The following is a 13,310-nucleotide window of genomic DNA, read 5'->3' as shown; positions in this document are numbered from 1 at the left end:
GCGAATGTCGCCTGTGTCTGTGTGGTGGAGATCGACTGTGTATGAACAACATCTGCATGAAGGCCTCGCAGTAATTGGGCAAGGCTTTTTTGTTACCGCGAAGTGTGCATTCTGCCCACCGGCGGACCACATGCAACCCATTTCCCCTTCTCACCATATTATTCGTGTGTTGAAGTGTGGTCGCCACATCGGTCAAGTTGGCAGCCGACCAAGCAAGCCTGCAGCAGTGAACAAGGGTGATAATGCACGCTGAAATGGAATTGCTAATCCGCGCATTGCCGAATCTCCTCTTAAACATCCGAGAGTAAGCTTCCATGGACTTCTCCTGTTTCTCATTTCAACATTTTGCGTATTTTGCGAGTTTATTCGGGCCTTGTGGCAGCAAGTCAGAACGAATTGAAATACAGCACAATGCCGATGCCGTATTATCTTCACCCTAGTCCCATGCTGGATTGCTACTACTCTCCACCATTGGATGAACATAATTGCCTTGACTTTGTCAGCGGAGCTGGTGGTGGTGGTGGTGGCGGCGGCGGCGGCCTTGGGGATTACTACAGCATCGGCGGACCGGTCATTGAAACGCTCCATACGTCCACCAATGGAATATCACGCGGTATTGTTCATCGTCACGAGACGGAGTCTTATGGATCAAGCTATCTCTCAGAGAGATTATCAAATCTGAGACTCGATGATGGACACGGCGGCGGCGGCGGCGTCGCCGCTGCCGAGGAGAATAGGAGCAGCCCAGACGCAGGACAGCGGGCAGTGGCCAGCAGTGCGCGAACAGGCAACCAACCAGTCGTGCAGCCCCCTCTTCCCCCCATTTTCGCTGATAACATCACCCCAACGCAAGACGTGGACCTCCAGGACGACTCTCAAGAGCATTCGTTGTCTCATGATTCTCAAACACCACCGCATAGATCAGCCGCACGCAAGTCCGATGACGGACTCTTCGCTATCCCCAGAATGCCTCAAAAACCTCAGAACTTATGGGGAGAAGGCGAAGAAACCGCTGCCCGAACTGGACCACGCCGAAGGCATTCAGTTGACAACGGGCCAGATGGCGAAACTCTTGACGCCAATGAGAATTCTGGACTGCCGCTGCTTCGACATATCAAATCATGGAAAGAAAACACCACACGAACAACAACGCAACTTCTTGCTTGCCCCTGCCTGAAGTATGCACCCGAAAAAAACAGTTATAGGTGTAGGGCCGCGGCTTATCCAACTATTCATCGTCTCAAGTAAGGATGCTCTCCTAATAGCTCATCTTTGGTATTGAGAAGCTTACATTCAGCGTAGAGAGCATCTCTACAGAGTCCATAAGCAGCAGCCACACTGCATTCGATGCGGCGAATTATTCCCAGACACTTCAGATGTGAAGGTGCATCTAAGTCGTCCAGATGAAGTCTGTGACGTCGCCCGGGGCGTTTCCATTGAAGGGCTCACCACCGAGCAAATTCAAAAGTTGAAAAGCAAGAAGTGCAAGCCTGGTGTCACGACAAACGAGGAAAAGTGGCAAGATATATTCGCGATTGTGTTCCCGGATGCGAAGTGTTGCCCGGACCCATGTGAGCCGACTTGCCTTCTATTTCTTGTTCGCAAACTAACTTACAACGTCAAGATTATTCCTACTTCGATGACCGCTCGAATAACCAAAACCCACTTTCAATGGACCACAGCGATGTCGAGAGTATTTTCAGCGATATACCATCAGAATCTGAAGAACGCATGTTTACGAAGTTGGAGCCAATTTGCGGTCATTTGGAGAAGCGTAAGCGCCGCAAGGTTCTAGAGACGTTTGAACGGTTCTTCGCGGAGAGAGTCCAACAGATCACGGAGAGGAAAGCGCTCCCACGGAACGACGGAGATGCCATGTGTCCTGACGTATCAAGTTCTGATGTTCTCAAAAATCAGAGCGCCGCTCCAGATCTGGAAGCAGATGTCATAGGGCATCAACTTTCCATCCCACAAAACTCACCGAAGTTCCAGGATCCGCCAGTATTGCAGACAACGTCAACAACGGATATCGTCGGATCTCGGCAGGAAGGTGCACTTCAGGGACCGGTTGAGCCCAGTCTCTTCAACCTTCCAAATGGAAGGATACTCGACAACACGCAGCCAGAACATGAGGATATCATCGTTACGGGCGATGAAGTTCCCCCAAACGGATGTACCAGTATCATTGGCCCATCGAGTACCCCCAGCATTGTGTTTCCGAATAAGACATGCGACTTCGTTCCTCTCTATGATTCTAGCCACTCGTTGAAGGCTGATGAATTATTTGTCGATTTCGACTTCAATGACCTTCTGAAAGACTGGGTAGGGCATGGTCCCTCTGGGACTGCTGGTGGAGCAACTGATTACTTTCATACTTGATAAACTGGGCCGCTCAACGGAGGTTGAAGAGGCAACGGATGGTGAGACTCTGAAGCAAGAGCCAAATGTACTGTCACAAACAACAAAGGCCGTCGACCTATTTCGACTTACTACAATTGATCATCTGCATTCAGCTGCATGAAGAGTTGTTCGTGGTGGGCTGTGAAAAGACAAGGATGTATGCCGGATGAGTCAACGGCAGGCTGGGTAGGTTCGTGAGATGAGCACAGCCCCAATAAGCAAGTACACTCTCACGTGCGGCGAATGGCGGATATATAGCCTCAAATAATGCTAAACACTTTGGATACAATTCAAAACGCAAATGAAGTCTTTCACATCAACAACTTACATTCCACCCATCACCCAACTTTCCTCGTGATCATTCTTTACCAATAAGTCAAGTACACTGCGTCAGTCGAAACCTGGAAAAATGGAGAATCTGATGCCATACGGCACATACAAGCAGCGATCTCATGAGACATCTCGTGAGAGGCACCTTGCAGAACTCGAGAACAACCCTGCGCAACCGTCTATTGTGTTGCTGGGAGATTCCATGATCGAACGCATGATCACAACTGGCCTATCTCCGAGCTTCGACCCATGGCCCTCCACAACTATGATCAGCGACGACACCATGGCTCAGCAACAGCCACAGACCTCTTCGGCTAAGACTGCACGCTTACAGGGCGTCTTCAACGCCGGCGTAGGCGGCGACAAGTTTGAAAATGTCATCTATCGACTTACCGGCTCATCAGACCCCTCGAGGCCCCTGGCTGGTCTGCTGGATGCACTCCGGAACCGCAGCGTCAAATTATGGGTGCTACATGTGGGCACGAACAACCTGCATCCCAAGCGCGGGTTGAGAGACTCCGATCTAGCTCTACTTCGCTTGATCGTCGAGACTCTGCTCGAAATGGGCGGGAAGATACTGCTTGTCGGGCTCTTCAGGAGGAAGGATATCAATGACGAATTGGTGGTGAAAGCGAATGAGAACTATCTTGAGCTCGTTCGACAATTTCAAGAGGAAGGATCAGATCGGATGAAGTTTCTGGAGCCACCCTTGGTTGATAAGTATGAGTGTCTGGTAGACCATGTTCATCTCAACGAGAAGGGTTATCAAATCTGGTCCGAGGTTCTGTTTGAAGTAGTCACGAATATTGTGAAGTAATGAGCTTGGAAATGGAGATCTTTAGTCACTTTCATGACCCATTTGCAACGATGCTTGCCGGTTCTACCGAAAGAGATTGGGGCACAAGGAGCCATCAGAGGTCACTGTGAGCTCCTCCATCCCTTCCTTTCAACTGTGACATGGAAGACATTCAGTCATGCCAGTTGCCTGAGATTGAATGTCGTGATTCTTATCGTTGTAGGGACGTAGGAATTGTCCCAAATCTACGCCGCGCGACTGTCCCATAACCCCTTAAATCTGGAGGTTTTCTCCAACAATTCCCTTGGGTCTCCAACCTCCACAACTCTGCCCTCATGCATAACAACAACGACATCATATTCGACGATGGCTTCCAACCGATGCGCAACTTCCACAACAGTACTACCCTCAAACTCCTCCATCACAACTCTCCTAACCTCTTCATCCGTCCCATGATCAACATTACTCGTCGCCTCGTCCAATAACACCACTTGTCCATGCTTCAACACCGCTCTCGCAAGGCAAAACAACTGATTCTGTCCAGCTGAAAGTCCCGCTTCCGACATGTCCGCGTCAAGTCCACCTCGCGACTCCAGGGCGTCCCAGATACGAGTCTTGCGGAGGACGTCGATGAGGTCTGCGTCAGGGGTGTGGCCTGCGGGATCAACGTTGTCACGGACTGTGCCGGGCAAGAGAACAGGGTCTTGAGGAAGGGTTGTCAGGGACGTGCGGATCTTGTTGCGAGACATGGTTGTCAGGGATTCGGAGTCAATGGATATAGTGCCGTTGGGGTCGGTGTCAAGAAGACGGAGGAGGGTCAGGAGGAGGGAAGATTTGCCGCTGCCCGAGCGGCCGCAGATGCCGACTTTCTGGCCAGGCTGGATTGCAAGAGTCACGTCTCGTACGACAGGATCGGTTTCGTCGCTGGTGAGCAATAAACGTTAGTGGATAATCTGAAACGGAGGAAGAGGGAATAATGCGGACCTGTAAGCTGCAGTCACGTTGTCAATTTCAATCTTGCCGTTCTCTGGCCAAGACGGAGGGGGCGTGTCTTTCTCGCACTCTCGGTCTTCGCGAGGGGTGTGCTCAATGAAGTACTTGAGCCTAGTAATAGCCCCCAAGCTCGTCTCCAGCATAGTCCACATCTCGATGAATTCAGCAAGCGTCCGGTTGAAGCTGATGATGTTGACCATTGCCAGACCGATGGCGCCTTTGGTAGTAGTGTTATTGAAGTGCAATGCGAAAGCAACCAGGCAGAGCGCCATTCCTGCAACAAAGAGATCCAGGACGACATTGAGCCAGCGCTGGACACAGAAGAAGAGGTAGTACGGCCTCTGCGATGCGTCCAGTAGAGTCTGGCTCTCGCGCAGCATGGCCGGACGCCAGGAGAAGGCGCGGAGTGTGGGTAGGCCGGCGAGGACCTCGGTGAAGTGGGTGAACAGAGGAGATTTGGCTTCGAGGTCGATGTGACGGAGCTGACGGGAGGTGCGGAGATAGTATTTCTGGAGGAGGTAGAGGGCCATGAAGGAAGGGGGGATGAGGGCGGCGAAGTAGGATGCGCCGGAGGCGATGATAGCTGTTTCGGCAATGACGAGGAGGAAGGTGTGGAGGGTTGCAAAGGCGGACATGGGAAGGCGGTGGTCTATGAGGGTCATATCTTGACTGAATCTGTTGAGGGTCACGCCGCTATCTGTTGTTGTGAAGAAGACCAGAGGGGCACTGTAGCGGTTGTTAGTTGAGTGTGATAAGAGGAGATCTGGGTACATACGCGAGGACAGCGTCAAGGAGCATCTGGTGGAGATGACGTGCGGATCGAGGAACCACGGTGAGCATCCAGAAACTTGAATTATTAGCATCAAATTTCACAAGAAAATGAAGACAAACTTACCTCAAGGAGACGGCGTTCATGACGAGATAGAGCAAAGCGAACATGAGGTAGATACCGAAGTACATGGCCGGACGTTCGTTCGTGCCCTCTTCTGTCCACACTCGCAGCCAAATCTCTGTAATCGAGATGTCAGCAAGCCTCACGATAGAAATTTGCATAGTTGAAGGACACTTACGGGGAAGCTTGGTAAAGCCCACGTACAAAACGACCATGAATATGAAGGGACCTAACATCCGCCACCCGATGGAGCTGAAGTAGAGCTTATAGACCTCGGTGTCACCGGTCTGTCTCGTGAGCTGTGCCTCGGTGACCCTGGCATTAGTTGGTACTGGAGCCTCTACTTTGATGGTCTTCGCTTCATCTTCGGTCGGCTCTTCGGCATCATGATCATCGTCTTCTGCAAGCTCCTTGCCCTTGACGTCATGAGCGAGATGACCCCACACAGACCGTGGTACGGAGTCGAAAGCGATCTGGTTACGGATAATGGTACCATCTTCGATCATAGTGATGCAATCGGCAGCATGAAGAAAGTTCACTAAAAGTGTGTTAGTCTACAGAGTTAGTACGGACTGTGAGAACACTTACCATGGTTGGTGGCAAGGAGTACGGTCATGCCAGCCTGTCGAAGAAGACCATTAGGCCCTAACAGGCGTTGAAACACCGCTTTTGAGGTTCTGTTGTCAAGACCACTGAAGACGTCGTCAAGAAGGAGCAGCTTTTTTCGAGAGTATACAGCGCGAGCGAGTGCCTGGAAGTCCGTGAGCCACGATGGAACAACGCCGCAGAGCCTGACTTACCACTCGTTGTTTTTGCCCACCACTCAAAGCCACCCCGCCAGTGCCAACAAGAGTCTCCTCAGCTTTGGGAAACAGAGCAATGTCCTGGTCCAGGCTGCATGCCCGGACGACCGCCGAGAACCAAGCGGCATCATAAGGGACTTGGCCGATGATGTTGTCCTTGACGGAAATATTGCGCAGCCAGGCGGCTTGGTCGCAGAATGCAACGGAAGAGGTATGTAGAGTCACGGTGCCGGAAGAGATCACCAACTCGCCGAGTATACCCTTGAGAAGAGAAGACTTGCCACAGCCAACACGGCCAACAAGCATGGAGATGGAGCCCTTCTTCAGCATAAGTGAGATATCCCTTAGGATCTCGGTGCCGTCTTTCAAAGTGAACTTCGCTTCATTGATGCTGACAAGTGGCTTGCCCAGCTCGATGGATGCCGGTCTGAGAGTCGTAGCTCTCAATGACTGCAACTCGACCGCACTGCTAGCCGAGACTTCATGCCTTGGGGTCAGGGGTTGCAAGTCTGACCCGTGGAGGCTGGGCGGCAGCCGCGCAGAGTCCAGCGAGGACTTCTCAGAGTTGATCAAGATCTCCCGCCGGTCTTCGAGTTCGTCCAAGAGAAGGAACTCCTGGATCCGGGTAAAGCAGCCTAGAGCACCCACGAGCTGGATGATGGAAACGATCAACTTCATAAAGGGGGCAGACACGAGAACGATAATCGACAGGGCAGTAAAGGCCTCGGCTATGCTCAAGCCTTGTTCGGCCCGAGTCCAGAAGACGGCGGCGGCGATGATGACGACGGGTGTAATCTGATCGGCGGCTCCAACTGGAAATGTGGTGTCAGTTGCCAGATTACTAGAATTGAGGTGAAAAGATCCTACCAATCACACTGAGAAAAGTGATAAGAACTCTGAACTTGACGGAGAGCTTCAGCTCCGTGATGCGAAACTTTTGCACTATGCTGGAGAAATGGTCGGCGAGACCCATCATCTTGACACCCTTGATCTGGTTCAGCAGTGATGATGTGATTGAGATACGCTTCTGAACGCCTTCGTTCCACGCAACACGAGCCGGGGCCATGCGCGCAGATAACTTTGTGGTAACCGCAGTGCAGACTTTACGTTCGTTAGCAGCGGCTTGGGAAATGACGAGATGAGAATTTACTCACGGAGCCCGGGGATGAGAAGGAGGAAGCAAGGTGGTCCGACTTGACGGTAGAGGAGGTAGATCCCAATTGGAAGCTCAACAACCGCGGGCCAGATATCATGGATGAACGTCAAAGAAACGGCGATATTCTCAATGTCGACACTCATCAACGTGACTGGCGCGGAGTCTTTGATCGCCGACGCGTCTAGGTCCAAGGTCTTCTTGAAGATGAGCGACACGAGTCCGCCGCGGAAGAGGGTTACGAGCTGGAATGTCATGTGCTGGTACCAGCATCGAGATATCTATGGCTGTTAGCCTATGATGCGTAGGGGATAGATGAAAGACCCACGGCAAGTCCGACGTAGATGCAAGCCGTAGCGCCGACCAGGCCGGCAGCTACGTTCCTTGAGTCCTCTCCCCACGGGCTGCCGACGAAGTTGACTATGCGGTTGACGAGCAGCGGTTGGGCGAATGTGAAACCCGCGAACAAAAGACGGGGCAAAACACCAGCAAGGAAGGTGGTTCTATATGCCCAGAATGTGCTGATAACCAAGCTCCACTTGCTATCCTTCTTACCTATGCAATGTTAGATGGCATCTGTGAATGTAACGGCGTTACGAACTTGTAGCCCACGCTCTGTCTAGCATGCCAAGCAGGCGCGCCGAGTCAAATTTGGGGTCGATGGCACCCAGATCCTCAAGACCGATGAGAAGCCTGAAGCCCTGGAAGAATAGCGAATTGAGCCACCAGAAGAGACTTCTACTGACGACACCGGTAGTGGATTCGACGGCAACATCCTTCTCACTGCTGGCCAAGAGAACTCGCTTGGGGGTTTCTTCAAGGGCGAGAATGACCACCTTGACTACCAAAGAGGCAGTAAAGACGCCCGCGACCGAGCTCAGACCGTCTCTGAGCCATAGTGTTCTGGCTTGCGCGATGTCGAGGATGATGGTAAGAAACAGATACAGGCCGATGAGTGCAGAAGGCCTGATGGAACGCTTGTGCTCCGTGTAGGATAGAGCACCGAGGGCGATTGCTTCGATCAAGCCCAACGCGCTTTCTGCGACCGAGGTGCGAGCTCTGGGTGTTGATGGTATGGACCATAGTGCTATGAGAACGATCTGGAGGCATAGAAACACAGAAATTGCGACCTACACGGATTAGATCATTATACGAAACCTGATTTGCCGTAGAATTTGATATTACCAGCTTCAACCATAGCAACTTTCCTGCTCGAACGCGGATGTCATTGCGAAGCAACCAGGTGATGCGAACCGGAGCAAGGAGGATGAGAAGGGCGGTGGGCAGGATGGACAATATGCTCTGCTCAAAGAGTACGGTGAAGTCAAAGTAGCCGTTGACCTGCGGGCCGAAATAGTTGTCGGCGTCGCTCATGATGCCAGTCACGCTCAGAGGCTACGTGACTTACACTTGGGAAATGGTCAGAAACATAGCATGCGCTGGAAAAGCGCGTTGCGACCAAGCAAATAACCAACGCTTTTGCGAAACACGAGGTTCTTATCCATTCGCCAAGTTATCAGTCGCACCCCCTGGCACAGGATTCCAGCTTCCTATTTGAGCGCGCTGATGCTGACAGGAGGCACAGTGTCCCAACTGCAGTTGACAGCAGTGACCGATTCGTCCAATAATACATCGCTAATCGACAGTGAGAGACACGCGTACTGCTGGCTTCGGTTCAAATAGTGACGGTTGGTGCCTCTTGATCACTTATCAGCGGCCGTTGGGGTCTTGGTATCTGTGCTTCGATGAATTAATATTTTTGAGACGAGTCTTGGAATCGCACGTCGCTCTGGTAACCTGCTGTTGCTTGTCTGTATTATGTCTCTTTGGGTTGATTGTCTTCTCGGCGCCATAAAATGACACCATGACGTGACCAGGAGAGGCATCGCGCAATAATTTTGATGGCGTTGATCTTCTACAACAAAGGCTTGTAGTCCTCCAGTAGCGGTTGTATCTTTCCAACCGATCGCATCTGTCATGGAACTGACGTCTCTATTGGCCTCACTGGCCTCAAACACCTCTTCGACCCTCATTCATAGAAACTGTGTCTTGATTTCACATATGGACCGACACGTCTGGCTCACACCAAAAACTTGACGGCCCTAGGAAGACTTTTGGAAGATTTATAAGAGTAAGGTATTTGAATGCCTGCGTAGAATCTCTTTCATTGCTCAGTTTTCCCTCCCAGAATATCACCGCATACCAACATGATGGAGATTGACGAGCCTTCGCCTAGAAATGGGCGTTCCTTGGAATCGCCCCGTGCCCAGGCTTTCCATCGATTCCCCCAACTCCCTCCGGTCATTCGACGAATGATATGGAAAGAGTTCTACCTCATCCCACGCCATTTCCTCGCGCATTGGGAGGGCTACGAGGATCTTATAGGTAACGATACTATCTTATTATCTTGGGATTTATACCCCGTTGCCCCAGGCGGCAACTGGAACGCAAAGAGTTACTACTACTCCATCGACAACACCATTGATCGTATGTCGAGGTCCGTCGCTCGCAGCCTTCGCAAGCGGTTCGGCTTTCCTACGTATCGTCGCAAAAACCTAGAGCCCTGGTCGATCACGCAACCACCTCAGCAGGGCTCCAGGTCGGACGTCATGATCAACTGGGAAGTGGACTTCATAAACCTAAACAAGGAGACTCCTCAAGTGGATCTGATCGAAGACTTACCGCATCTCCAGTGGCTCAGATACATCGAGAATATCGTCGTTGAAACGTGGTTCAGCGAGTGTAAGTTGATCATCGAGAACATGAACGGGCTTACATCGGAGAACAAGTGGCTGCTGGAGATGAGGCACTGGCTCCCAAACCTCAAACTCATACAGCGTGAGTTTACCAACAGGGCGCCAGTCGTTCTCAACGAATGGGCATTTTTCCAGACAAGCTATCTTCTTCGTGAGGCAGAAGATACCCCGCCGAGCTGGAGGCATACAAGGCAAGTTGCGACTGACCTCCATTGGCAATCCTGGATTTCTTCGCCCAAGACACCTCAGTGGACTTATTTTCTAGAGAGATTACAGAGCACTGGTGTCGAAGTTCGAGATGTGATGTCGCAGGAAATCGAATTGTATGACGAGGTGTTGGGCAGTAGAAGACTTTTCCAAGGGCTCGGGCAAATCGAGGCGAAGGAATGGGACTCGTGAGATGTCGACATTGCGAAGCCAGCCCCCCTTACGTGGGCTACTCCAAGTTTATCCAATGCATAGTGCCTGTCCACGTAGTACTTTGCGAGTAATTTAAGCAGTACCAGCTTAGAATAAATACTGTAACAAGAAAATACTATTCGTGTAGTTTGCTGGCGTAGACCCTCCAATCGTCACAGACTCGAACGCATCTGTGACGGCAAGGACATCAAGAAGTAGCCGTATCTACCGTTTTCCTACTACACCCGAAACTTCCAAACCGCCGTCCCTCGTCCGTGTCCTTCCAGACTCAGCTTCTTCCAGCGCAAGTCTAGGTCCCTTGCCAAGCACCTTCTCGCGATGCCACTGCCCGACAAACATGCCCTCCGGATCAGCCGCATTCCTCACGGACCGCCACTCCGTCAGCTCCCTACCGTAAAAATCCTCCACCGCCTCGCTCGCAAGAAAGTTCTTGGCCCAGTGCGGCTTGCCCCCAAGATCCTCCATCAACCACTCAAAGGCCTCGTAGTAGCGCGCTCGGCAGGGCGGATCCATGAGGTAGGGGCGGTACAGCGTCGCGTTGAGATACAGCGTCGGCCCGTCGGGGGAGGTCGGGTCGAGGTACGGCCGCACGTTGGAGGTCAGTGTCGTATCGCTTACGCGCACCTCGACCGGCGCGTGGACGTAGAGGCCTTTGGCCGAGAAGGGGATGTTGTGGGGGACGTAATCCGGGTCCGACGGTGTTAGATGGTTAAGCCACGACGATAGACGGCGGAGGGCTTCGGGGCCTCGTTCGAGCGGAATGGCCCACTCGTTGACGAACTGTGAGTAGAGGCAGTTCATGAGCAGGGCCTTGCGGCTGGGTTGGACGGCGGAGATGGTTGAGCCGTTGGAGAAGCCGTATTGCATGCCGAAGACGAACCACTCAACCATGGGCAGGATCCGCGGCACATATTGCGCCAAGTATAGCAGGTTGTGGTAAACGTAGTACCCCAACGCGCCGTCGTAGTTCCTCCTTGGTGGCTCGACAAGCTTCTCGTCCGTCTTGTCCGCCCTCCAGACCACTGCTCTCCTGGTGTACGGGAACCACCACACGCGAACGAACTCGCTCTGCGTCCACAGGTCCTTCTTCCACGCATTCAGCATCTTGACGTCTGTATCGATGGTCTGCGTCCACCGCAGGGTGAAGGAGCGCACGGCGCGGAAGGTGATTTCGGTGATGATGCCGAGCGCGCCGAGCGACAGCAGCGCGGCGCGGAAGAGCGCGGGGTTCTCGTCGTGCGAGCATATCTCGGTCTTGCCGTTAGCGAGGGTGATCTTCAGCGCCAGCACGTCTTCGGACATGAGCCCGTGGAAGAGGCTGCTGCCGTGGGTGCCCGTTGAGATGGCGCCGGCGATGGACTGCTGGTTGATGCTGCCCAGGTTCGGCATGGCCAGGCCGTGGCGCTCGAGCTCATCGCAGAGGGCGTACAGACGGATGCCGCTCTGGATGACCGCCAGGCCCGAGGACTTGTCCACGGACAGGATGCGGTTGTAGTTGTCGAGGTTGACCAGCCAGCTCGAGGTGCAGGTGATGTTGGACGGCGAGTGGCCGCAGCCGGTGGTCACGATGCGACGGCGACATTTGCGCGCGAGGTTCACCACCTTTTCGATCTCGGCGAGGGACTCGGGCTGGATGTAAAGCTCCGGCAGGGAGTAGAAGGTCTTGGCCCATGTGTGGTGGACGTGGTTGGGACGCGCGCGAAAGGGCACGTCGTTGGAGCTCTTTTCGAGCTCTTCAAGGATAGTAGGGTCCATGGCCCCGGGTGTAGGAAAGGTCAATCCTGGTTGAGGTCGAATCTGTCCGTTCTTGCTTTCTGTGCGACTTGTTGGCTCAGAGATACTTCACTAGGCTGTCCACGTTCATCAAGGTTGGCGCCCTAGGTCAACTCGGCGCTCGGCGCATTCGGACAACCGTGGAAGCAGCACAGGTGGATGAAGGACGCATGGCTGGTGAGGGAGAAGACGGAATGTGCTAAATTTCTACCCCAGAACTGCGCGGTTGGTGTAGGCAAGGGCTGGAAAGAGACGGGATGGAACAATAATAAAAGGGTCTCTCAGTCCGGTACCGTTTTAGCCCGGCGAGCTCTTCGATATCTGGATGGTCGCGTCATCGAGTTGCTGTTTGCGACATGTGGATGCGCCGATAAGCTAGGTAGGGCCGACCACGCTAGCCCACAGCTTCTTCCCCAAGCTGTACAGCTTTCCGCGGGGTGCATTCCGCTGAGCTGGAATCCCTGCACCGACCAAGCCGAGGGAAGCTCCGAGACGTACCGTCCGTCGTTCTGTGCATTTCTCAACCTTGTCGCAGTGCTTCATGCATTCTCGCGTATGCGAATGATATCTAAAAAATCAACGTGAATTGTATTATAACACAGTCTCTCGTACCTAAGCTGAATCCCCACAGCTACCAGATTTCCAGGCCAACAGCTGCCACTCGACAGATATACCCAGCACACAACCAAACCACACAACGAAAGGAAAATGCCCTCAGATTAGCTCTCTTATTGTTCTCACGGACAACGGCCGATGGGCTCCGCCAAAGTGACTGGATGTACCCTCGTGCTGTCTGCAAATTTGGCTTTTCGGACTCTGGGTCATCACCGGGCAATTCTGAATTCCTCGCTGCGCAGCCACTGGGCGAGCAGTTCTGAGATCTGTCTTCCGTTAGCAAGTATTCTCAGACACGCCAAAGATTGAACTTACCGGCCAGCTCCGATTGAAAACTATATACTGCTGTCATACGCATGGTCAAGGCAAGCCACAACCC

The 13,310-nt window shown here is 52.7% G+C and overlaps 5 protein-coding genes across 5 annotated transcripts; 3 read left to right on the top strand and 2 right to left on the bottom strand.

The window, feature by feature from the left end:
* Positions 1-411: 411 nt before the first annotated feature.
* CGGC5_v010608 (uncharacterized protein) lies at positions 412-2,379 on the top strand (the record flags this gene model as incomplete). Its single annotated transcript, XM_066152389.1, has 3 exons — positions 412-1,244; positions 1,303-1,571; positions 1,625-2,379. The coding sequence occupies 3 exons, from the start codon at positions 412-414 to the stop codon at positions 2,377-2,379; spliced, it is 1,857 nt and encodes a 618-aa protein (XP_066008101.1).
* A 430-nt stretch (positions 2,380-2,809) lies between these two features.
* On the top strand, positions 2,810-3,547 carry CGGC5_v010607 (uncharacterized protein; the record flags this gene model as incomplete). The annotated part of the gene is made up of 1 exon (XM_032022780.1): positions 2,810-3,547. One exon carries the CDS (start codon positions 2,810-2,812, stop codon positions 3,545-3,547), a length of 738 nt encoding a protein of 245 aa, XP_031880442.1.
* Positions 3,548-3,771: 224 nt separating this feature from the next.
* On the bottom strand, positions 3,772-8,741 carry atnG-0 (ABC transporter atnG; the record flags this gene model as incomplete). The annotated part of the gene is made up of 12 exons (XM_032022781.1): positions 3,772-4,450; positions 4,511-5,245; positions 5,295-5,366; positions 5,415-5,529; positions 5,590-5,949; positions 6,000-6,162; positions 6,212-7,026; positions 7,082-7,315; positions 7,369-7,648; positions 7,696-7,922; positions 7,969-8,497; positions 8,553-8,741. 12 exons carry the CDS (start codon positions 8,739-8,741, stop codon positions 3,772-3,774), a joined length of 4,398 nt encoding a protein of 1,465 aa, XP_031880440.1.
* An 833-nt stretch (positions 8,742-9,574) lies between these two features.
* CGGC5_v010605 (uncharacterized protein) lies at positions 9,575-10,522 on the top strand (the record flags this gene model as incomplete). Its single annotated transcript, XM_032022782.1, has 1 exon — positions 9,575-10,522. The coding sequence occupies one exon, from the start codon at positions 9,575-9,577 to the stop codon at positions 10,520-10,522; it is 948 nt and encodes a 315-aa protein (XP_031880416.1).
* Positions 10,523-10,747: 225 nt separating this feature from the next.
* Positions 10,748-12,298, bottom strand: alo-1-0 (putative D-arabinono-1,4-lactone oxidase; the record flags this gene model as incomplete). The annotated part of the gene is made up of 1 exon (XM_032022783.1): positions 10,748-12,298. One exon carries the CDS (start codon positions 12,296-12,298, stop codon positions 10,748-10,750), a length of 1,551 nt encoding a protein of 516 aa, XP_031880438.1.
* Between the last annotated feature and the right edge of the window lie 1,012 nt (positions 12,299-13,310).

Source organism: Colletotrichum fructicola (assembly GCF_000319635.2).
Source record: "Colletotrichum fructicola Nara gc5 chromosome Unknown KSG_Nara_v1_contig06, whole genome shotgun sequence".
Lineage (NCBI taxonomy): Eukaryota > Fungi > Ascomycota > Sordariomycetes > Glomerellales > Glomerellaceae > Colletotrichum > Colletotrichum fructicola.
Note: the sequence above shows the minus strand (reverse complement) of the source record. Positions and strands in the feature narration are given on the sequence as shown.